General features: G+C 43.6%; 1 protein-coding gene across 1 annotated transcript in view; it reads left to right on the top strand.

The window, feature by feature from the left end:
• The window catches only part of CAPN8 (calpain 8), a 29,760-nt gene extending 19,049 nt beyond the window's left edge, over positions 1–10,711 (top strand). The window contains exons 11-21 of the mRNA XM_042051797.1: positions 390–401; positions 2,112–2,323; positions 2,917–2,953; positions 3,601–3,666; positions 4,593–4,650; positions 5,153–5,217; positions 6,464–6,532; positions 7,799–7,877; positions 8,772–8,891; positions 9,497–9,555; positions 10,485–10,711. Coding sequence (XP_041907731.1) covers positions 390–401; positions 2,112–2,323; positions 2,917–2,953; positions 3,601–3,666; positions 4,593–4,650; positions 5,153–5,217; positions 6,464–6,532; positions 7,799–7,877; positions 8,772–8,891; positions 9,497–9,555; positions 10,485–10,508 — 801 coding nt within the window. The 3' untranslated portion in view covers positions 10,509–10,711. The remainder of the gene's footprint in view (positions 1–389; positions 402–2,111; positions 2,324–2,916; positions 2,954–3,600; positions 3,667–4,592; positions 4,651–5,152; positions 5,218–6,463; positions 6,533–7,798; positions 7,878–8,771; positions 8,892–9,496; positions 9,556–10,484) is intronic.
• The last annotated feature ends 15,367 nt before the right edge of the window (positions 10,712–26,078 follow it).

Here is a 26,078-nt window from a genome sequence, read left to right as displayed (position 1 = left end):
TTCAGTAGCAGTAGAGTGGTGGATTTTAGGTCTGCTGCAATAAACTCTCTGGTTTTGGTTAGCAAAGTGGGGCTAACTTGTTGACTTTCCTGACTGAGCATTTAGAGTCTTACTCAAATATTTCCAACCAACAGTATCATTCACAACACCACATCAGGAGAAAAGCATTAAATGTGCTATTGATTTCTCTGGATGAAGATTCAGTTTTTCCTTTGGAACAGCTCTAGGACAGGACAGAATTTCATGGGTATCCAATACTATTATATGTGGTTGTAAATGAAAATTTTTTTTAAAAGTGTCTAAAGGAGGCTTTATCTAAATTTTTTCCCCTCCTGGTAGGTGCAGGTATACAGCAGGCCTTTAACATTGTCTCTTTCCCTTCCTTTCAGATTCCTCAGGAGGTATGTAGTCTCTGCTGAAGACTTCCAGCCTCCACATGGGCACCTCCTCTTGCACTGGAGAATTTAGCTGCCAGGAAGACTTCTTCCTTACTAATGATATCTCTTCTGGAGAGCTTTGCCCTTGAATCACAGGACCAATATCTCAAGTTCTGAATAACCATTTTCAAGGGACTGGGGCACAAGGATTTATTACAGATGTGTGACTCCGAGTCTTGATCTCATTTATACTTGTTGAAATTTGACTTCCAGGAAGTTTGTACAACCGAGGTCAGAATTTGTTTAGTTCAGGTGAAGGCAGAACAGGATCTTGGTACTCTAAAACTGAGAAAATGTAGCTAATATTGTTTAGAAGAAATGTCAAGCTCTGTGGATCTGTTCCTTTTGCAGTTCTGAGCTGGGGCTCCTGGTAATGAACAAGCCCTGCTCAACCTTCCCTAATCCCCCCAGATGTCAATACTGAGGAAAAGAGACTTTTCATTGCTGAAGAAAGAGACCCCAGGGGTGTCTGGCAGTAGGAATAGCCTATACTCATTACTGAGGTCCAGCAGCCTATGCTGCCAATTTTTCCTTGTCTTTTCAGCCCTTTTTTCTCTCTCAGTAAATGAATGTGTGGCCATGTAGCAATTAACTGTGTTCTTTTAGCAGCCTTGCAAATGCAAAGGGAAAATGAATTTTATATATTGGAGAAGATATGGATCTGTCTTCTTAACTTTTGCAGTTCCACTTAGCTTAATATTGAGTGAGGGGAAAGGATGGGGTGGTGAATAAACACCAAATTCAATCTTATCTCAGAACGAAAGAGGGAAAACCCCATATTTTTCTACATTTTACAACAGAAAAACAGAATGATTATACAACATTTGGTAAGATCTTTGTGTGCTCTGGTCTTAGACAGACAGAAACCTTATCCGTAAGCAATGCTTCCCATCCTGCATCAGCCACACAGCACTTTTTGTGTGTCACTGAATCACACTTTTTGAAAGACATCTTTGTGGAGCAAAAGTCATGAATAGGAGTTTTATAGCAGGGATGTTGTTCTTAGACCACTGTTCCTTTTATGTCAGTGTTTTATTTTATGAACTGTGCAATGTTTAACTTCCTAAAGAGTATATTACTATTAGGGAAAATTTAAGTACTGTTTTCCACAAAATCCAAATGAATCTCCCTAGTATTACTAATAGAAGTTGGGTGAATCACCTAATGGGACCCCAAAAGTCTCACCCTTGTGACTACTATTTTGTCCTATTTACTATTCCTTTCTGTCTGTTTAAAGAAACCAGAGACTACAGTTCCTATGCAATTAGGAGATTTATTCCATACCATAAATTGCTGAAAAATATTCTGAAAATTAAATTTGTCATCAAGCAGCCCATGAAAGCAAAAAATAGCTCAATGCACGGATAATTTACAGTGTAGTAATTTGATCAGATATGAGCACACATTATGATACTTTTATTTATTTTATGGTTATAAGTGTAAAAAGGCATGTGAAAAGATAATCTTTATAGAGGAAGATTCTTGCCCCTTCTAATTATCTGCCTTTTTCCCATGAAAGAACCCTGGTGGTTTTCTTTTGTGCCATCCCTGGCGGATTTATTAGCTTACGCAAAGAAAAGCTTGAGGTGGCTTTGAAGCACTGAAATTGAAATTGGGTGGCTGGCTTACCAGGGAGCTGCCAAAGGGTTTCTAAGGAGAACACATTCCCCACAGCTGGAGGACAGCACAGATGTGCATGCAGGCCGTGCTTTCTTTGCAAGGCACCAACCAGCAGCCCGGACCGACCCCTACATGAACCTGCGCGAGGTGTCCAGGCGCATGACGCTGCCCCGGGGACAGTATCTCATTGTGCCCTCCACCTTTGAGCCCTACAAGAATGGGGAGTTCTGCCTGCGAGTTTTTGCTGAGAAACAGGCTAAATCACAGTGAGTATCTTCCCTGAACCCCCCCGCCCCGCCCTCTGCTGGGGAGGCACACAGAGGAGAAGGTCAGGTGTTGCACCCACACCCTGGGCTTGATCTTTTGTCTTAACCAGCAAAACAGGCCCATTTCCACAACCCTTTTTCTTCCATGGTCTACCAGGGTGGCCACACATCCACGGCAGACTCATGGCTCTTCAGAGCTGTCCACTAAGCACTCAGCTGGGAACAAGATCCCTCAGCTCTGTCAAGGAGAAGTTCCCACAATTAAGGAGTGCAGGATTTGAAAGCATGATGATGATGAGATGGTTTTAAAAAGGGTTGTATCAATAGCAGCCATTGGATGAAGAAACAGGAGTCTGGATGGAAGACAAGAATAGCAAGGCTGGATTTCCTGTGGGAAATATCTTCAAAGAGTTGGGGCAGGCAGAGGTGGGATGGGGAGCATGGGAAGCAGGAAACCCAGGGGCTTGTTCTGTACTTTTGTTAACACCTTGTAGTTAAACAGCTTTTTTTTTTTTTTCCAATTATTTTAAAGGCAAGACTTTAAAGTTGACTCATAATTTCTGGTTGTTTAATTTTTTTCTTTTTTTCCTTAGGATGATGAGTGATGAGGTGTCTGCAAGACCATATGAGGTTAGATGCCCTAACTGGGCAGAGTTTTCCTTCATAATATGGGAGTAAAACAGGGGCAAGATTTTTATTTCTCACCTAGCTGGGATTACAGAATGTTTTTATGCTGAGGAGGAGTATTTTTTGCTCATGGAGATTTTTTACATATATCCATGTTTTAGTTTCATGTTCATTTTCATGTACCTAGGCCACATGGCACAGAAACCTCACCCTTGTAGACCTCACCCTTGGAACACATTCGATTGTCCTTACCTCCAGCATGGGTAGGAGAAGGTGGAGAGGGCACATTTCCATAGAAACAAATGGTCTTCCTGAAGCCTGCAAGAAGCTGCAAAAGGCTTCCAAGGAGCTGCTGAATTGCTCTGGCCAAGTGCAGCAACACTTTCACTGTGGCTATTCTCTAAAACTGTCTTGGTAACAGAACAAAACTTTCTCATCAGCCTTAGGAAGTATTTGCTGCCAAACTAAGCCAGTCCCTGGCTGATCATGACTTAAGTAGTGCCTCTGTTTTGCCATTGCTGCAGAGCAACTGCTCATTTTCTGTTGATGTAAATAAGCCCCTGTAAAGCGTCTTTATAATATCCACTCTCTAAAGCTCACTTTCTAAAGCCAGCTTGTTAACCACACTCTTGGACATCCCTTTCCTCTAGCCTCATGTCGATAACAAAGATGTAGATGATGAGTTCAAGACTCTGTTCCAAAAGCTCTCTGGAGAGGTAAGTGGATTAAAGTGAACAAAAAAGACCGAGACCTCTCTGTTATGATTATACAAATATTTGACTTGCCGATTCCTTTTACTGTCTGTTCAAAAAACCCAAGTATTTCTCCCCTTTTATTAACTCACAGCTTCAGTTCAATTTATTTTACAATAGAGAAGATTTTTTTATATTGTTCCTCTTATTGGTGCAAAATGTGATTTTTTTTCCCCTTGGTTAGGCAAGGCAGGGAATAACTTTGAAAATAGGGGTGATAGGAGTGAGGACTGTGAAAATATTATCCCATGGTGAAATAAATTAGCTGTGGAGTTATCGTATAATTCTGACAATTGCTTGGCTGGCCAATTCCTTCCTTTTTGTTTAGCCACAGGAATCGGGAAACTGTTGGTTGGGCTTTTTCTCTACTTAATGTATTTGAAACACAGTATCTACAAAGCCCTGCTGCGTTATCCTGTGGCTGTCGTGTCAGTTTTCCTCTTAATGAGCAGGTAGCCTCTGCTATTGGAAAGGGAAAACATCGTTTTAGTTAGGAAGACCTTTCTAAGTTTTGAGAGAGCAATTTTAGAATTGTTTGGTTATTGTTTCCATAAGCTGTGAAAATCTCAGATGTTCTCCTGAACCTTTTTATTCAGCCAAACCTTTTAAAAAGTTGCCATTTACTGGGTCACGTCACCATAGCACCTAACAAACCACTTATTTCCCGGCTGAATGTCTAGGAAATATGGTTTTGAAGATTTTCTCCCTGTGATATCTGAAACTAAATGTGAAGGATTAGAAAAAAATTAAGGGTTTTACCTTTTACCTTATAATCTAATGCCTTAGATTTGGAAGGGAAATAGTTTCTGGATGTCTGGCAGCAAATTAATATAGCTTGTTTCAAATAATTTTTGTGTTAACACCTGAAGTATGTTTTGTTTTCTGTCCAGGACTGTGAAGTGACTGCAACTGAACTTCAAAGGATCCTAAACCGGGTTTTGGCAAAGAGTAAGTGATATTATGTACTTCCCATTGGATGGAGCTGAGAGTGGGATCTATGCTAACAAAACCCAGCTCTGTCAGCTAAGGCCGATGAAAAACTGAGTTTGTGTCTGGTCCCAGATGAGTTTCTCCTGGCTTGTTGAACATCTGAATATGGGGTGGGGTGGAAATACTGCCTTCCCTTCCAAATGCTGCCAGCAGATGTTCTGCAGGGGAACAACATTCCCTGTACTTTTCTGGGAGGACCACCATGGGCAATATTATTATGCTGCTGCATGACTTCTGTGGACAGATAGAGGCTTGTCACCACCAAAACCAGTAACATCCCCTTCCACTGTGAAAAAAAAAAGCTGTATGGATCAACTGAAAGGACATAGTGGAAGAAATGGCAGAGCATTTACTTTGCTGCCAAGATTTTAAGGTGGTTGGTATCTCCCACCTTGTCTGCAGAAAAATACTTGTCTTAAAGTATTTCTGACTTGGACTTTTATATTTCCTTTTTGTACAGGAAAGGATGTTAAAAGTGATGGATTCAACATTAACACTTGCAGGGAGATGATCAGCCTTTTAGATGTATCCTTTGAATATCGTTTCGTCACCTTTAAAATTTCTGGATCTCTTTTGCAAAACTTCCTGACAAGCTGGGCTAAGTTTACACTTCAATTGTCCAGGCACATGGCTGGGGGCAAAAAATTCAGCCGAGTGTCTCTATCAGCTCAAGGTGGCAGAAACCTGAACCATTTAATCATCAACTGCTTCTCTCACCTGCTCTGCATTTCTCATTGCTTAAACATTTTCCTAAACATAGTGGGGAGAAGAAGCAGGGCCTTTCTGCCTGGCTGCACCCGTGCAGTTCCAGGTGCATGCACAGCGTGCTTGGCAGGATGCAGCTTTTGAGCACATCCTCAGCTGCTGTCTTGGAGTCAGGTCCTGCTTACAGAGCACCGAGCTCACAGCAGCAGGGGCAGGCTGAGCCTGTTCCCAGGGGGAAGCCTACGAGTACAGGCTGTGCCTGCCTCTCTTCTGCATAGCTGGGAGGACACTTGGGAGCTTGTAAGGTTTGAGTAACCAAGGGAAAAGGAGAGATCAACACCTCTGCCCACGTTTGAGTAGCCAAAGGAAAAGGAGAGGTCAAGACCTCTGCCCAGTGTTCCTTTGGACTGGGAGGATAAAGAGCCATGCTGCCAGCATCTCGCTGGTGTTGGTGTCATGGCGTGGCCATATTGAGGCCAGCAGGGATTCACTGTGGATCTTGTGGATAACTGGCTGTCAGGAGAAGTGATGCCATTGCCCTGCACTCCCCAGGCTCCCAAGCCTAATGGGATAACTCAGTAAGTGCAAGGTCATGGCGTCCAAATCCCTGCTTTTGCATAATTTTCCTTTGGAAGGGATGTCCAAGGCCCTGAAGGACATGGGAGAAGACTCTGTAGACTGCTACTGAGTCTCCACTTGCAGTTCCTGCCTCTGGTTTCTAACAATTGTCTGCTGCAAGGCCAGGCCCTTTTTCCCCTAAGGACTCTAACCTACTGTTAAGTGTACAAAATGTGAGTGGTTTTAATCATGCTTATGTATTAAGCAATCCCATATATCATTCCTTGAGAGTGAGGATAGCCTAGAAATTCTTGGCATGCCTTTAGCCAAGCAAATGTAAAGCTGGGGGCATGTCTGTGGGAGATGGAGGTGCATTACAAACAAGAACTAAACTGGCATTAAGATGACACTGTGATGAGTGATTTGTTTTTACCAGAACTGATTGCTCCCCAGTTTTGTTAGGGATAAAGGAATCCTGATTTTTGAACCACGCCTTAACATGGTCCAGACCGATGGGACCGGCACCTTGGGACTCATAGAATTCAAGACACTTTGGATGAAGATTCAAAACTACTTGGTAACATAACATTTCTAACTCTATCCCCTTCCCTCCCCTCTCATCTCTGAAGTACAGATCCAGAACTGAGATAGAGTTAAACCCTCACAGGCAGATACACTTGGAAGCCTTCCTTCTCAGGGCTGGAGTTTGTTCCAGGGCTCTGAAACACCTCTCACTCAACAGGGCACAAGCAAATCCTCTTTCACCTTGGCCCCATCACTCTTCATAATTTGCAATACCTTATGGAAAGACAGATTAACTCTCTTTGATTGTTGGCAAATATAGTTCTCTCTGCTGCCCGCTCTACTAAAGCTCATATGAACATATCTCGGCTGTTGCAATATGTTGCATTGCTGGCTGAGCATAAGCAAACACAAGAAACATATTTTTAGGACCTACAAAAAACTGGCTTTGTATTTTTGAAATCTTATAGAAGTGCTGAATTATTTTTCTGGCAGAGGATTTAATATCCCAAGAAGTTCACCCAGAATCAAGCAGTCTAAAGGAAGGTCAGATTTGGACCTTCTTGGTGTGACCCCATCCCTTTCAGACAAGCCTCCTGCCACCATACTTGATGTTGTTCAGCACAGAGCATCTGCCCTGGAGTTCCATGAAGAAATGTTGGGTTCATGAAGACCCAGCTTGTCAGAAAAGCAAGCCCTGAGACCCAAATCCAGTATTAATTGTGGGTCTGGGTGGCTTCTAATGCTGGATAATAAACCTGCTGGCAGTAGGAAGCATCTGTCATCTTGTCTGAAATATTAAGCAAGATGGACTTGGTCTGTTGCAGTATTTGCCAAATGATAGGATGTTTTCCTCAATGGCCTGTCTGCCACCATGTAATAAGAAGGCAGGCAAGCTGCCAGCCCATGGGAATGTGTTTCCCACTCTGCCTGACTTGCCAGGAGCTGCTTGAAATGTTTCCCTTGCTCATTAATGTTTCGAAGAGTAAGAGCATGTGCTTTTAGGGGCAGTCCCTGTCCCAGCCATCAGTGGGCACAGCAGTGACAATATGAACATGGCAAAGGTAGGAATGATTAGCTGGCACTGATTAGCTACATGAGCAGGGAGCATGGCAGGGCATGGGCTGCAGGGTGGGCCTAGAGGAGCCCTCTGAGTAGCTCATTCTGGCTTGTAGCCCCTGATGAGACCTGTGTTACCACGTTTTCATGGCTGCTGTGAGCCAGCTGTGCAAGCCCAGCCTGCCTCCCTGTGCCCATGGCATTGCTGCGGGGGCACAGGCTGAAATGCCCTCTCCCATTCCCTCCTTCCCCTCTGCCACAGGCAATCTACAAGAAAGTGGACAGTGACTACTCTGGTACCATCGACTCCCATGAGATGCGAAATGCCCTCAGAGAGGCAGGTGAGTGTTCTGCTTGGGGACACCATCGGATCACCAAACATTGGGACTACAGTGGAGCATTTTAATGGCTTTTCCTCTCTCCTGCCACCTAGATCACAGCATTGCCAGTGCCATTCTCCCTTCCTGACAGTCACACACTGCTACATCCTTTTGCTGTTACATACATCAAACCCCATCCTCTGTTCTGCATTATGAACTACTGGTACTTTTGTCCATGCTGTGACCATTGCTTATCCACCTGATTATTACTTGCTCTATTTTTGGCCTCATTATTTCCTAATCTACTTTTCCTCTTTCAGAGCTATGCCTAAACCCTCTTTTTCCTTCATTTCCTCCCACCACCTTTCCCTCCTCTAGAGAAGGTGCAAGCCTGATCAAGGCATGCCCCAACGATGCCCTCTCTGATGTGTTCACTTTTGGAGCAGAGCTTGCCAGCTAAGGGGCATCTGGAGGAGCACTGCTTTTTTGATTTGTCTTGTGCTTAGAGGATTTTATGTGAATGATCCAGAGATAGAAATAGCATGAATATGGGCCTGAATAGAGCCCAATGTGTTATGTGAGCAATTGGCTCTGCTGCAATCACTGCTATTCAGCTGCAGTGCCAAGACTCGCTAATTAGGGGTTTATCTGGGGAACATAGGACTGGTTATGCTGTGAAACAATGTGAAATATGCAGTCTGACAAAATGCTGTGGGAGAACTCTATGCCTCTCTTCACGCAGCACAATGGGCTTTGGAAAGGACCCACAGAGGTGGGTGTGGGAGTCCAACAGACCTTCTGGGAGGAATGGTTCTGTCCTTCAACCTGCAGCTGCAGCAGTCCATGGATAAGTCACATCCAAGACAGCATATTAACCTGCTGTGTCACTGACTCCCATGCTCTCCTGGCCCTCAGGTTTCAGGCTCAACGATGAGGTGCAGCACAGCATCGTCACCCGCTACGCCTGCAGCACCAAGCTGACCATTGACTTCGATGGCTTTGTGGCCTGCATGATCCGCCTGGAGACCCTGTTCAGTGAGTGCCCAAGGGCAGTTCCTGAAAACTTTGGGGTTGCCTTAGGTGTTTGGTGTCTTTTAGCTGTGAACATAGCAAATTGCATGGAAAGGTCAGGGTGCCAGCAAAATTGTGTCTGTTGGAGAAAGCAGCAGAGAAATAGCAAAAGCCTTTCTGTCTGGATGACCATGGGGAATAGGGGACATGTTTCCATAACACACCATTCTCTTGTGCTTTAGAGTCATCAGCAACTTATGGTCAGTGCTCTGGCCCCCACATTGTCCTATCTCTGACAAATGGGACCATTTATCACTTGCAATCCTTACTCAGACCTGATTTACAGGTTTGTCCCTGGATCATGCCAGATGCCACCGCATCAGATTTCAGAGTTGTCCTGCTGCCAGCTCCCATTTTGCTGCTGTAGATCTATTCCACCCCATGAAGCACCTTAGAAATTATTTGTAAGAAGAAAGAACAGCTGTAATATTGTCTTACAGAACCAGTCTAAATTTCCAGTAGATCATGGCAAGAAGCCAGACCTTTACATTTTGTCAGACAGTGATTCTCTACATGCCAAACTCCGTGGTTTATATCCAGTTTTTTTTCCCCACTCTTCTACATTTCAGAAGTGTTCCATCTCCTGGACAAAGACAAGAATGGAGTCATCCAGATCTCTCTGCCTGAGGTAAGGCTGGTCAGATTGAAATACCACCTGATCCAACTGCAGCAATAGACCACATTAAAATACATTTATTTAAAATCACTATTATAAGTCATTTAATCACTATTACAAGAGAAACACAGTAGTGATTCAAAGGGCAAGTTTGTTTACGTGAAAACGTTCTACAGCCCACAAGGCCAGTCTGAATCGTAGAATGAACTTTTACCTTTATACCAGCAAAAGAGTAAAGATACCTTCACAACTCCCAAGGCTGATTGCGAAGATGCTTACACAGTGCATTTCACTGTCTCTTTTTAGAGGGCAGTGGTCAATTCATTAGAAAACACACAGCAGGGAACTCTTCTTGTCTGGCAGAGAATGTACCGATCAACCTGCCAGAATTAGAAGAAACCTTTTAAGATACCAGGTCTGTTCTTCCCCCCGCATTGTTTTTAATGCAAATTTTTCCTGTTGAAGCTGTTGTAAAAGCAATCAGCCTGAGCCTTCCCTTTGCAGAATACAAATATATCTCAGGAAACAGCTGGAAGGAGCCCCAAGAGGTCCATCCAATTAGTCCTCTCAGCTGAAGACTGGCTCGAAGGGAGGAGGATGGCTAGGAAGCCCTGTGACCCTCAGTCACAGTTGAATCTGGCTGAAACTGTACATTGTGTACTTCTACCCTAGAGTTTTTCAAGGTTGAAAGTTGAAGCTTTCTCCAGCTTGCCCTGTAGAACTCATCTTCCTTTGGAAGAGACCCCACTTGCAATGTTTGAGGCTGATCCTGGTAATAGATTTCCCTGAAGTCCCAGAGCAGATGGATCCTACACGTATAAGAGATTAAAATGCAGCTCCAGCCTTTCCCAGGTTGTTCTCCCAGAGGCATGGAAGAGTTCCCCAGTGGCATCCTGTAGACCTTCCAGATGCCCTGACTCCTTGTTCTGTTTCTCCCTCAGTGGCTGTGCTGCACACTGGTTTGAAACACGGTCAATCAATTCAGCAGAGACCTCTGAGGCTCTTCTGAGCATGAAACCGCTTGTTTGGCATCTCCTTGTTGCGAAAAACAGAAAGAGAAACTTGTTTTTATTCCTGGCAAGTTACTTTAAGCCAATAAAAATGATCTCCTGTCAGTTATAAAATAAATGCATTCTTAAACAAACAAATAAACAAACCCAAGACTGACCTCCTTCACTTTTCCTGCCCAAAGAGTATTGCTCTGTGCCATGCTGAAATCTCATCAATTTTGACTTTGCACAGATGGACCCAGGTGGCTTTGGTTTGACTTCTGACTGTGGAGCAAAGTTCAGCAGTGTTCAAAATCCTGGAAGGGATCTCCACTGCTGCAACATCCAGCATATGTTTTATTCCATGCCCAAGAGTGTGGGCAAAATTTATGTTGCTGCCCTGGCAACTTCCCTTCCCAGACTATTGTCCGCTTTGGCTGCTTCAAGTGTCTGCAGAAGCTGGGGGTGAGGAGCTCAGAGGCAGATGCGGAAGCACAGAGGATTTGGGCATAGACACAATCATGAGGATGAACTGGGAATCAGGAAAATGTGATGGCACTCCTCCACAAGTCTCGGCTCAGTCCTCCAGGAGGAGGAGAGAAGATGGAAGGTCATATGCAATTTTCTGCAGTTATTTCAGCTGAGATCTTCTCCTGTGAATGCTTGTCCATATGCATGCCCAAAGACGGGATTTGGAGCTTTAGTTTAGTGAGTGACTGGAGCTCAGAAGCTCATGAAGGCAAGAAACAAAAAATGCACATGTAGGGGGTCTAGGAGCCTGAGTATGCGAGGGATGTGCTAATGTGGATTGTGACTTAAAGAAGAAACTGAAGCTAACTGGCTTCAGCTGTCTTAAACTTTGCACTGGCTCACAGTGCTGTGCTTTTCTAGGAACATTCGTCCTCTTAAGAAAAGCTCCTCTCTACCTTAAATTTCACACCATTCTAAAGAGTAGTATTGTAGCAATGCAGGCAAGATAATCTTGCACTCTATATTAGCAATCAGAAAATGTTTCTGGAACTTGCAGTAACGATCTGACAAGGCATGTCATGGTCAGTGACATGTCTTTGACACTTCTCCCCAGGAGCAGGAGTGCAGGCTGACATCTGTGTCCCCAAGACAGATGTGGGGCCAAGACTCTGTCCCTCTCTCTCTCTTCAGTGCTGTGTTTGAGAGAGGCCTTTCTCCACACCTGCTGGTTCAAAGCTCTTTCTTTGAGCAGGAAGAAAGCTGTTGTTTGGTTCCCATGTCTGAACACAGAATGCCTCGTGCCAAACCCCACACCTACACCTCACATCTCCCAGCATTTCTTCTTGCTGCTGGCCACAGCTGTCTGACTAAAAGGGATGCATGACCTGTGTCAATGTGCAACTCTGCCTTTCTAATTGGTGTCCTCTCCCAGTAAAAGAGAAATAAATATTTTGTTCGGGTTGCAGGATAAAAGCAGCTGGAGTAGGAACCACAGGCTTTCCCCCGCTGTCCCTCTGCACATATCACTGGCCATGACCTGTGTGCAGCTGTCGTAGATTGCCACCAGTTTCTCCTGCCAGATATTTGCCTGCTGACCAACAACAGACATCTGTGTACCTCCACTTGCCTGGAAGACAGAGCTACCTGGGGCAAGCTCAGCTCTCCAAAACCACCAGAAAATTCTGGTGAATGCTCTGCCTGTTCAGTAGGACGAACATGTCCTTCCCTGCCCTACATCTTGCATATGCAACACATCTCCTCGCTAACCATGCAGCAGGGTGAGCTGGCTGCTTGCAGCTTCAGATTTGCTTTCTGCTCACACGCGCTATTCATGAGTTTGTTCCAATTACGGTCAGAGAGGCCTCTCTCCGTAGGACTGGGAAAACTCAAACATATGCAGAAATCCATTGCATGCTCCCACTTCTTCTCCTTTTACATCAAGCCAGATGCCCCCATCACAATAATTCTCACAGTTATCTCAATGGCTCTCACCCTCCTGTACAGGATGGGCAGAGTGCTGCACTCCATCTTCCTTTATCTTTGGGAAGCAGGCAGCTCCAGAGGAGCCACCTCTTCTTTCATTTGTTCTTTGAGCACAGCACTTGGCTATCAGGTCTTAGAGAACAACTGCTCAAAAATAAGCCTTTTCATGGGATTGAATGTGCTTCTCCTTTTTACTTGACGCGTCTGCAAAAAGATGATTAATGTCCACCTGATTTTCCTTCCCTATGCTGCAAGCTGAGCAAATGTCTGTGCTCATCAGTTCTCCCAGTTAGTCCTGATGGGGCTAAAATAGCTTTTGACTAAAATGTCTGCAGCATCTCCTGTGGAATCAGTGGGGCATGGTGAGCTGAGCCAGGGCTTGGGCATCTGGACTCTCTGCACTTTTACAGTCTGCATGTTGGCTGTGCTTCGTTTTTGGAGCTGTAAAGTACTGCAGCTCTCCTTAGGTTTGAGTAGCTCAGTCATGGGGAATTATAATGCAGGCAAGCCACAAAGGTTCATGAATTTGTGATCCGTTCCCTGTCACAATGAGAACTGTGCTGTGTGGCATTCTCAGCACTTTATAGATATGGCAGGGCTAAAGAGACCCCCACAGAAACTCTGGCACAGCTCTTCAGATCTTTTTTTTTCTCTCTCCACTTGCCTATAAAAATGTTTTCCTCAGCACTGCAGGCTTGTGAACTGGAAACTTGAACTCTGTACATTGCTCTGGTAAGATGAGATTCACATTAGGCCACATTTAGAGTTCCAAATGCCTTGTGCACTAATTGCTTTGTGGTTGCCTATAGAGGAACTTCCTGTGGGTATAAATCCTACCCCATCAGCATCTGACTCCAGCTTTGCACCAGGGTAAGCATCTGCATCGTGGACAAGACAATCACAGGTATTTGGGATTCTGTCTATGAGCTAGGAGAATAAAAAGAATTAACCTCATATGTGCAATTATCTGTCACCTGTTCATCCTCCCAGAATGGGAGATTTACAGGGGGATCTCTCCTTTCCCTCAGTGAAGGCTAATGATCAGATCCATGGCTTATGAGTAAGCACAGAAGGAGCAGTCCTTCACAAATTCCTTTTCAATCTTTATTTCAGACAATCCTGCTGAACCCAACTCAATGGTATGTTTCCATTCTTCCTTTCCATACAGGTCAGACAACCTGGCAGGCCTGGGTGCACTGAGATACTGTAGACACATTCTTCCTTTCCATGTTATTCAGGATGCATCCAACATCCCAGCCTGCTATTGTTGTTATCCCAGGCTTAGCTTATAGACTGGAGATTCAAATTCCATAAAAGCAGGTGAGATTCTGGGTGAAAAAGGAACACAAATTCCAAAGCTTTTGAAGCTTCTCCACCACTAATGATGTCCCCAGCGATAGTTAATCTTAGAGTAGTGCCCTGCTTCTGCCTGACAAGCTTGTTGCCATGGTGTCTGTCTCTCTCTGTATAACTGGCACGTACAGCTTAAAATCCTCTCTTTCTTTAATAGAGCAAATTACTTCACTTGTTACTGTTGGCCACTCATTAACTCCTTCCTCAGTCTTTGAAATCTTCAATGCAGCTCTCACCTGAAATGCAGTCCCCCACCAGCACAGCATCACCTGCCTGTGTGGGCAGGAGGTGTCTGGGGGGGGGGTTATGTGCAAAGACAAAGAGCACGCAGCAGAAAAGACTCCGTAGGAGCGTATCTGGGAGATGGACTCAAGAAGTACCTGGACAAACACTGGAATAACAGCCAGGAAGAAGCTGAATGAATCAGCTTTTTGTCCATTCAGGAGCTGAACAATGTCAGGAACTGGGGAAAACGTGTTCTTCTGTGACCCTGCAGCTTTCAGGGAAGAAGACACATGCACTCCCTTCAAAATATGTGGTGCTGACTTAGAGAAGAAATGCTCTTTTGCTATTTGGAAAACTCTTAAAACATTGGTAGTTTTGCCTATTTGCTCACCTCTAAATATGTAAAAACTACATTGTGAGCTCAAGGAGTGATTAAGGTATTTTTTCTATCCCACCTTTTATTCATTAAAAAAAAAAAAAACCAACCCACCAAATTCAAAGGTAGTTTCTTTAAGTTCAAGCTAGCTGGTCTGTTCCTCCATGTGATCCCTCACCAAATTAGGTTTTCCTAGGCTAGTTTAAATGGTGTAGCTTGATCTCGCTCTTACAGAGAAGATAACAGTGAGGGCCTTCTTCCAATGTCTTAAAGCATTTCAGGCTTCCCTAAATTCCCATATCCTTTTTGATAGTCTCTCTCTTATTCTCCTAAATGCACAGACTGTCACATCTTTATCTCTCCTGTATGCTTCTTTTCAACTGATACAGTCAAATGTTTCAGTGTTCCTTTGTTATATGTAAAAAACCACTGAGGCTGGTTTTGAAGGGGAACTTTCATTATCACCCTCAGTTGTTCACTCCCTGCCAGTCAAGACACAAGCCATACCCAGATAACAGGGTCTGTACTGTGCTCCAGACCTGCCACATCACCACCAGTTTCTGAGGTGGAGCAGCAGGAATAGCTACAGGCACTGGCAAACATCACCTAGGTGCTCTACTGAGGCCACTTTGAAACAGCTCACAGAGCACAGGTATGTGGAGCACAGAGTCCCCAAGAAAACTTTTAGTCTGTCCACGTAGAAAGCACCACAAATCTTCCCAAAGGTGTGTCTTCACTGCATGATAGATACATGGGTACAGTAAACACATTTCAATGTAAGTGGTGTTTTCTCTGTCTCTTTACTCAGCCCTGTGGCTCCAGGGGGACACCGCTGAACTTCCCACCACAAATGTCACTGCCCTGCCAGTGGCATCACAGACTATGAAGAGAAAATAAGCAACCAACCTCCTTGCTATTGAGGGCCTGTATTTAGACACAGAAACTGGTTTCTTACTCAACCAGTAGCTCTCATTGCCTTTAACAGCCCTGAAAGGAAGGAGTTGGGTTACTTGTTTGTCTGATGAAGCTTTCAAAGGAGAAGGAGAGTAGACCAAGGCAGTGTGACATTGCTTTAATGGTAAAGTCATCAGTGCTTTCTTTAGTAACGAAGGGCATCCTTTTGCCACAGCTTCGCTACAGATAGCACAGGATTTGGCATTTCCAGAGATTTTTCATTTCTCTGTCTTACTTTCTCTACACACCTTAACTACTTGATTAGCCAGCACTCCTAGGCCAGTTCTTGGGCATAGCTCTCTGGATACCTGGACTTCAATGTTACCTGTCTTTAAGGTCATCCACGTAGGCTTGATCAGGAAAGAAAATATTTCTTTGTATTTAAAGAGCTTTACTTGGTAATTGATACGAGTAAGATATCTGGCGCAGTCACTAAGCCAGCCAGCTTAAAGCTGTGTGTGTTTTCCCAAGCTGTAATCACACTCTTAGACCACAGTGCAAATTTACCCAGTACACATACCAGAGCAGGTATGATCTTCTGGGAATTTAAAGGGGCTTTGTGACCAACACAGTTTATTTCAAATTGTGTTTTGCTACGTTTTAAAAGATCATCATATTTGCTTATTAATTTGCGTGGAGTTGGAGCTCAGGAAATGCGGTGCTCATCAAACATGGGATTGATGAGTGGTGGTGATTGCTGTTGTAGCAGGCAGTGGGGCATGCCACAGGGTCTCTGTGTTGGCATGCAGCAGCATTCCCAAGGGATATTCCAGTGTGCACGTTGTGTCACATGAAGGATGCTCCCATCTGCTTTGAGTTAGAGAATCTTTGCTGGGGAAGCTTTGCCTGGCAGATGTCAACTGTGAATACAGGAAACGAGGAAAATGTTTTCAGTTTCAGAAAGAATCACCATAGAATTAATTACATGGGAAAAAGAAAAGAGATTAAAGGAAAAATGAGAAAATTATAAAGTACCAACCTGACCTCTAATTTGTAAAGCACCTTTAGCCAAAACCCCTAGAGAAGGAGCTATCTGAAACAGCAGTAGTAAACTTCATAATAATGAAGTTGATTCCAGCAGAGAGTGCCAGCTTTCTACATGTTAATTTAATTTGAACTCATCTCAGTTTTGTGTTGGGATTTTTTTTGTGTGTGTGCCTTTATACATGCTGATAATGTTTGAATTTCAGACATGCTGGTCTGGTGCATGAAAGCTTGAATGAGAAATTATCTAACCAAATTTTAGTGTCCAAGCTGACTAGAGTACAAACAATGAACAAGCTTTATGGAGAGAGAAAATAACAATCAATTTCAGAGTTTACAGCTTGCACTCTACAGTGATACCAGTAACATGAGTAAGAAGAAAAAAATAATAATTTTTAAAATTATGTGGGTTATTATCATAGATTACCCTGGCATTGACAGATTTAATTTTGCCTGTCCTCATAAGAATCTCCCTTCAGTACCTGATGTCCTGTCACCATTCTGTGATATAATGGAGCTATGTAATGATGATGTCCTACTGTCACCAGGGATGTACATTTCTTTTAACACAAGGTACATTTTGTGAACAACATATACATGAGCATGTCTTGAATAATCACGGTATTTGTCAAACCACGGTATTGCTTCTCTAGATTCCTACGCATACAGCAGATGAAATCTCCTCAGATACCAGGAGAATGATTTTTTATTTTGTTTCAACTTTCTTTTCCTCTGAATGAGCTCTTCTGGTTTGGGATTCCTGGGAGAAAAAGGTAAGTACAATACTGTTGGCCAGGTCTCATTCATTTCATTTAAAAGGAGCTGGTAACACAGTGCTAGATGGCTTGAGGATACTTGGTGTTTCCATCCCTAAGTACAAGATCATTTCATGGAGGGATGGAGACAGCTAAATCAGAACTCAGCTAGAGGAGGAGTGATTCTGGCTAGACTAAAGAGGTTCACTGCATTGAGCAAAAATTGCTCAGCATATTTTGATACTGGTTCTGATAGGCTGAAGTTTTCTGCTGTACGTAGTAGATTATGCTCCATGACATGGGAGTGGTCAACAGAGAAATCTGGGAATACAGCTCATTCAGACACTGTAAAACCAATTATACCACCAGCAGATCTCAGAAGTACCACAGAGCTAGACAAGTTTGTGCTGCAACATGCCTTCAACCTGCACTCCCTACGTCTACATCTAATTAATTTTCTTAATTGCATAACAGTGCACTTCCTAATTACACTGGGGAACCACTCTTGGTTCTTTATCTATTGCTCAGATTATTCTGGCTGTCATTGTATCAGCACAGTCCCCAGACTAATTTTGTTCTAGCCCTCACAGACTGCTCAGGGAATGCTTGGCAGAGCCTTCATCTGCTGCAGCGACATCTCCCAGGCCCAGATGGATACCCTCACTCACACAGAGTTCCTGGCTGAGCAGGGCCACTGAAGCCATGGGACTATTGTGGAGACACTTGCTGCGTGATGGAAGGGCATTGTTAAGATCTCCAGTAAACAAGAGCCAGAGGAAACCATTGGCAGTGCACATCCACAGTTTTGTTGGTCCTACAATACCCAGGAGCTAGGCTGCGTGTTCTTCAGTATCATCTAATTTGGGGAATAATTAAGTCTTTATGGCATGTTCCTGAAACAAGGAGCACAATCGCCCCCAAATGATCTGACAGACAGGAGGAACCTGCACCTCCAGACACCCCCATTTATCCCACCACTGTAACTGGAATACACAGTGGCATAGGCAGGCATGCAATAAAACTGCACAGGAGTAATTACAACCAGCAGTAAAAAGCCAGGTAACCCAAAATCCCAGCGTAAGGGGTCTGGTTGCCAGGGAACACACATCCCAGTGCTGCCAAATACATTTGCCGGGTAGTGGTGCACTTTCCCTTTCACTCATACTGAAGTTAAATATCTGAAGTGTATTCCACATCTTTCAATGGCACCAGTGTGCTTTAACACAGCATTGGTGCCTCTGGGTTTCCACCACTCCTGGTAAGTAGATGGAGTCTGAATCCTTTTGGTGCTATCCCCATATTTTGCTGAAACCAGCCAAAAATTTCATAGTAATAGTTGGTAGATTTTGTATCTCTTTTCCTCCTTTGTTTTCAAATTTTGTAAAACCTAACTTCTTAGCCAATGAGTTTGCTAGGAGCTCTCTCAAGAAAATATCTGCTGTACTCCAGGAGAAGAAGATGGTCAGTATAATATTGAAGTAACACACCTAAACCTGATCAAAGGAAATAGATTTTACAAATTCTAACTAAAATTCAAAGTTTGTTGTAACTGGATGTTGTTGGTCTGCAGTATTTGGCAAGATGAGAAGAGGGGTCAGACATTTGCATGGACAAAAGGGCAATCAGTGGTTTTGTTTTAATCTTCATCGCTAAACCACCTTTTGAAAAATTACCAGACTTCATGATTTCAGGCTTTGAGCTGACCACTAAAATTAGAGATTGAGAGAAAACCTGCTGTGAAGTTTAAAATAACTCTCTGTCTGTGTGGCTACTCTGAAACACTCAATCTTGGACACTTTGAGACAGGATGGTCCACTGGATTGACCAGAGATCCCTTCCAGGAGGCCATTGCTTGTGCCATGTCACCTCAAATAGACTTGTCCCCATCTGCTGTGCAGGTACCACCAGCGCTTTGAATTTCACCCCTCTGGGTTGTCAGGAGCCTCCTGCCAGCTTCTGCTTTGCTGAGCAGAGAGGACCTGACATGCCAGAGAGCAGAAGAAACTTGTGGCCTCTCAGAAAGATTTCACTTTTCCTCCTCCTTCCTTTGCTGCTTTTACTGCATCCTAAATAGTTGCTACAGAGTAATAAGTCATATGTTTATTCTTTGTTTATAGATTTATAAGGCAATCAAACTGTGAAAGGTATTTGCAAAGCCCAGTTCTGGACAATTATTGAATTAGCTGAAGTATTTTTGATTAGAAACAATTATTCTAAAGCAGAAGACAACCTAGGAAAGCATAATTGGGTTTTTCTATAAAAATAACTTATCATGTGTGGGCTTGAGGGCACTAAGGCATGTATTAAATTTATGTCATGTAATCCTGGTCTCTGCCAATTGAGAACAACCTCCCTGGGTCCCCAGGGCTCGCTCAGGAAGCACGGCATGGAGCTCTGATTTTCAGATCTGATGATAATGGTGACTATAGACCCCAGATCACCTGAAAGCATCCCTTCCTAACTCGTGATTTCTAACAGCTCTAGAAAATTACTTGTGGGATGGAATAAAAAGCCACTAGAATTTAAAAAGCTATCCTGACAGGGATCAGTCCCCAGAGGAGCAGCATCTGGGTGCCCAAAGGGACAAATATATCTGTCTGCAAACATGTTTCTTGGTGATGATAATATACAGCTGTAATGCTTCCTTTTCATCTAGCCCTTTTAACACACTCCCAGCAACACATGGCTTTGGCCCGAGATTTTCTCTGTCATCCATTCCAGCAACCAAGATCTGTGAGACAGATCTGCTTTGAAATTGGATACGACGGGTACCAGGTGCCACATCCATGAGCCCTGCACAAACAGTGAAATCCAAAAATTGCCTTTCAGCACAGCCTGATTAAAACCAGTATAAAACAGCAACAAGGTATGCCTGAGCCTCCAGACCCATCTGACTGCTTTGGGATCTCTCTTGATATGTGACAGTCTGTTATGCTGGGATTGCAGCACCATGCATCTGGGTGTTGAGTTTTAGAAGAGAGTCCTCTTTCAAAAAGGAAAAGTTCTTCTGCATGCAGGCTGGCAGAGCTCTGTGTCTTCTGTCACCCACAATATCCATATAAAATGATCTGCTCAGTTCCCAAGTGAAAGAGTTCTTAACTGTCTCAGTGCCACCCATCAGCCTGGGCAGATATCCCAGACCATTGTGTTGAATCCAGGTTCCACCAAACTAAACAGGCCCCGATAGCTTTTCCCAGCCTGGACCCTGAGCGGCATCTTTGATTTAAGTGAATTTGCAGCATATAAATGTTTGGGAACTCAGTACATGATCTCCCTGGTGATAAAGAAGGGAAATAAAATCTGGACCACACTTTTCAGGGTTTATAGGAGTAACAGGAATAAAAGGCAATAAACCATGAGTTATCACTGAAGTCACAAGCTTGACTCAAACACAAGCAAAGGTCAGATCAGCTAATAAAACAGTTCATTCTTTCCAGTTCAGATTAGGAGGGTGCTCTAATCCTCAAAATAACCTTGTTGAATATACTCACATATGCCAGTGCCAGTGGCTAGCTCTAAAAATAATAAACATGATTCATTTTAGTTTTGGACATGAGTTTTGGACTATGAGGATCATGACTCAATACACAGGGAAGAGGCAAGGGGATGTCACCAGTTCCTAATCAGATGAAGGAGTTAGTGTCACTGGCTTTCAAAAGCAATTTCAAGGCTGGAAATGTTTAACTGCAGAGATCCAGTGAGTACTTGTGCATGACAGGACTAGTGAAATGATAACGTGCCAGCTCCTTTTGGCAGGGCCTGGATATTTTTAGGCAGAGCTTTTCTGGAATTTTTCTTTCCAGCTCAGTTGCTCCCAAGCAGAGGAAATCTCCAGCTCCCCTTGGGCTCTGCTGTAATGGGCTCTCGTCTGGCTGGGGCATGGTGCTGCTGGAGAGATAAGGGCTGCCTGGGAGTTCAGAACAAGCTCTATCAGAGGAGAATCAAGGGGAAAGACCCTCACAGGGGTGTCCTCCCCATTTTAAAGGTCTTCTATGGAGAAACCTGGTTAAGAAACATGGCCAGATTGAGCTAAAGATGTATAAACGATGGAGAGGTGTTGCAAGCATCTCCTCTCCCAGAGAGACTTGAGTGACAGAGTCTGATCTGTCCTTGCTGTAATGGTCTCACTTTGATTGTTGAAACTCTAGTTAACACTTTTTTTTTTTTTTTAAACGTGTGGGATTTCTAATGTCCATTTCTATCCTGGATGTAGCACCTTCTGTCTTTAAAGAAACATGGACAGATTGCAAAAGCTCCTAGGTATTGATTTTGTTGACACTAAACTTTAAATTTGAGCTGATTTCCGAGCAGGTACAAAGAATGTTGTGAATTTGTTTTCAAAAGAACTTCACTGAAACACACTAAAATCCATAGGCACCATTTAAAATGTAACATAAGCCTTATTTGGATTTTATAGAAATACGTATCTTTTTCTCTTTAGGAAAAAATTGGAATATGACAGAGGGCTCCATGATGTCTGAAAAGTCAATTAGAATAAAGCATTGCCCCTGGCTTTCCAGGTGGCTGTATCCTTTATTGCCAGCCAGGAAGGGATGCCTCTTACTTTATATTCAATACAGCTGAGCTGGCAGTGACTTCCACCTGTGCTGGAGCTGCCTTACAGAGATGAGTGCAGAATCAAACTATCAGCACAGGATGGATCCCAAGCATGAGCCCAATCCCAACTCACATCCACTGCTTTGATGCAAACCTCTACCCAGGCACAGGCTTTGGGTGAGCCTTGGCATGGGGGAAATGAATCAAGGACTGACTCTATGTGTCCTCTCACAGAATCACAGAATTTTTTTTTCTTGTTTGTTAAACATTTTGTGAATGAGACCTGAACACTGCAAGATAAAGCTCAGTTGGGTAATTTTAATGAAATCTAGGAGGCTGGGAGAGAAAATTCAGTGTTTGAAGAAAGTGCTTCTATTTCACACTGTGTTGCAGCAGCTGAAATTAAATTCTGATTAATATTGTTCAAAAGCAGTAGTAAGTGACTGTACTGACCTTTGATTGTCAGTGGTTTTTTAATATATGCCAGAGGTCAAACAAGTAAAAGACCAAGGAGATATGGCCAGGGGGTATAACGGAGAGAAAGAAGGGAAGGGGTATTAATGTAATTTGTGTGACATGTACATGCCTGCTATTTAACTACAGTGTCTGCCTGCTGCATACCCTCAGGCAGCCTGAAGCTAACTAATAACCCTGTCATCTGGAGAAAAACCACAACACTGATCATCACAGTTTCACAAATAAGTAATTTTAAATTAATTGTATCACATCCTAATAAGACCAGATCTGATTGTCTCCTATCTTGTCTTGGATTACTTTATCAGGACTGAATATATTAATTTTGCCGATAAACCTGTGAGTGCTTGAGCAGCAGCTGATGCTGAGTGTCTCTCTGTGTCACTACCTGCACCTCCCTGACCTCCTGAAGTCCTGATGAACAAGGCTCACTGTGCAGGGAAAGCCCGGGAATTTTTCTCTTTTCATTTAGCACTGCCTGATGCCATCCCACAGCTGCACATGCCTCCCATTGGGGTTATTACAGTCACCTCAGCTATTCCAGATTATCTCCAAGTTCAACCCAAATGCAAACCTGGAGTTTCTGACTCAGCTCTCCTATATGCAGCTATGCTCCAAAGCAGCTCCCTCAACCATTTTGATAAGCCCAGAGTCTGCTGGATGATAAAGCAGCCCCTTTATTTTGATATTCCAGTGATAGGAATGGCACTGACATTGGAGAGAGGCGAGTTACAGTAATGGTGAAGTACCAGAGTGGGCAGAGGGAGATTTTGGGAAGCTCTCAGCCTGCCTCTGTAACAGTTCCTTGAGAAACAATCCTTCAAAATGCTCTTTTTGTGAGAAAGTGATTCTGTGTTGAAACAAATCAGGTTTACTGCATTTTCATTCTCAGAGGAGAGCTGAAGCAGAATGGGAATATCAATGAATTGGTATTTGCTTTTTCCTCAAAATTTTAATTTACAGGAAAGGTGTTTGAAATCAAAACATTGACATGATTTTAATATAATCTTCAAGCAAAAACCCCTCATGGTTTTGCCTTTTAAACAATAAAGGAGAAGCAAGGATATTCAATGTAATGGTAACCGTCTTAGGCCAGCAAATTATTCCCCACCTGGCCTGGCATGCTACAAACTGGACACAAATTTCAATTTTGGAACAAATGGGGGCAAGTAACCCCTATCACAAACTGTGTAGGAGACACTACATTACAGCAATCCTTCAGGTCACCCTTTGGGCTCATGCAAGGATTTTCTCCCTTCTAGCTATAAATCACACTTGCTCATGAGCTCCAAGAGAAGCACAAGGTTAGCTAATGTTCCCCCCTTTTGCAGATGTTTTTCTCTGAAGAGAGAGAGAGTGGCAAAGCTCAAGAGGCAGGAGTTCAGAAGGAGCTGCAGGAATCAGACCGATTAGTATCCTCCCAGCAGTCGTATTTTCACCCTAAGAAAATGAGACGTTGCCCAATTAGCAATATTTTATCACTTGTAGTACGAGATCTCCACTCTCAACAGCTGTTTGTAGTTTTTCCAGAAAAAGTTACATCTATTAAAGATAACTGAGCCTAATGACTTAATTGGCAAACGCTATTACATGTTTTCAAAAAGTTTGATCTGAATTCAAGGTTGTTGGGAGCAGGGGTGAATTATAGACTTGAGGCTCTAGTCAGAGTGAATAGTTTCCAGTGAGTGTTCAGATGGACAGTTGTAGCAGGATGCTCTGCCTGGAGTGGGGGGGAAAACAACTTGATCAACACCCTATTTGCAACGCTATCAGCAGTGGATGGAGACGGGGGCTGCCATGCTGCTTTTGGTGTTGAATGATGCTGAAAACAGCCTGACTCATCATTCCCAAAGATAAACATTCTGACAGTGAGGTGAAGATGTGGCAGACCTGATAAAGTACCTGATATGAAGGGACAAACAAGTGATACTGCTGATAACTTATCTAAAGATGCTGAGCTGACACAGCTGGCCTGGAGACATACGACGACGGACAGAAAATCACTTTATATATAAAAACCCAGTCCCGCTTTTTAACAGCAGGGTCTTTATAGAATCATGGAATGGTTTGGGTTGGAAGGGACCTTAAAGACCATCCAGTTCCAACCCCCCTGCCGTGGGCAGGACACCTTCCACTAGGCCAGGTTGCTCGGAGCTCCATCCAACCTGACCTTGTACTCTCCAGGGACGGGGCATCCACAGCTTCTCTGGGCAACCTGCACCAGTGCTCACACCTTTTAACATAATCTTTCTTGGAGTGTATTTGGAGATTCCTCCCTGGAGTGGCTACAGCCCTCAAGGTTATTCCTTGAGGCTGAGTGAAAGCAATTTGCCCACAGTGTTGGCATGAGTGAGTAATATCAATCTCTACTTAATAATTGGTTTTGCTTGCTGCAATATAATTGCTTCAATATTACTTCAAAATAGTGTACAATACTAATAGTTATAGCTTCCCATACTGTGTAGTAAATAATTTTGATTAAGATCTTTTAGTTTAGTCATTATAATTTATTTTTATGTAAATATATTTGGTTTGCCATCCTTTATCCTGTGGGACAAATTTGTATAAAGGTTATATTACACCTATGTTAATCCTTTAGCCATAAATCATTGACAAAGTCTGGGGCTAAGCTTGGATCCAGCAGCACCTGGATTACTCTCTGGGAAGGAGTTTAGAAAACAAAGGGGTTCTTTCTGTCCCTCATGACTCAACAGGTGGGCTTCTCTAATAAACTTTGTCTGAAGCTCCCATTCTGCCCACAACAGCGGTATAACCAAAATTATGCAGATCAACAAACTCTCAGCACTTCTATCATACTGACTTTTGAGTTCATGGCAGGCCTGGACAGCCCAAATTGGGAACCAGAATGGTGCTGGGAGCTGCACTATCTGAGATCCCACTCATGTGATCCCACTTTCTGCATCAGGGATAGAACTGAAGCAGCGAGATGTCGTGACCCTCAGCTCTGACTCCTCTCTAGCTGCTGACATATGTTAGGGACGCTTGACAAATGGCTCCTCTACAGAGTGTGCTGAGCAACCACAGGGTCCAGGCAGATACTTTATGTCCTGTGAAGTAGGACTGAACAAGAGCCATACATTTGCCAGGGGACTAATTTAAAACATATGTTTTTACTCATCTGCTCCACACAGGCACAGTGGTCTTGTCTGTAGCATCACAGAGGGTCTTTCTCTTTATTCTCCTCCCTGGGCCACAGAGTTTTCATCTGCTTTTATAATTTTTTTTTCAGTATGGGATTCTTGTCATATCATTCTTGGCCAAGACAGATCTACACAAGGAAGCAGAGACAGTTTTATTCTTGCAGCTTGAATCTGGAGTCTGTATTCAAATCCCTGTGATCTTACGAAGAGTCTGAGGGCAAGATGTGCACCACTGCTGCCTCTGGACTGTCGCCGGTGGCGTAATGTGGTGCCTCTCAGGGGGACTCCGAGCACATCACAGTTGATGCCTGTGTCTCGGGTTCTTTTCAGCAAAATGGGTTTTCTTTCCCCTCTGTGTATCAGGCTGTTACACTGCAATGGTGCTGGCTGGCCCCAGGTGCTCCTGGGGAGGTCCTGTGCAGCTGGAGGGAACTGTGGTGTGTCACCTTGTGACTTCAAGCTACCCCCAAGCTGAACAACAGACAGGTCTATTTAAATGTTTTTCTACAAAATGCTGCATGTGACCCCTTAGGGTTCATGAACTTCCCAGAAAATAGTGACTATATTTGGATCTTCTTGTATTAGAGGGAGGTATTTGTGGTTAGGCTAAGGAAGAGGTCTGCTCCTAAGCCTCAGTGGAAAATACTTTGGGGGGATTGCTCACAGGAGACATCCTGGCAGCTCAGATGTGGGTAGTGTCATAAATAAATGGCAGTTAATTTGAGAAGGGGAAAGATGAGATGAGAAAGTGTAA

Source organism: Corvus kubaryi, unplaced genomic scaffold (genome assembly GCF_017639235.1).
Source record: "Corvus kubaryi isolate FWS band 111438036 unplaced genomic scaffold, C.kubaryi_AGA036_p1.0 76, whole genome shotgun sequence".
Classification (NCBI taxonomy): Eukaryota; Metazoa; Chordata; class Aves; order Passeriformes; family Corvidae; genus Corvus; species Corvus kubaryi.
This window is presented reverse-complemented; position numbering and strand designations above follow the sequence as displayed.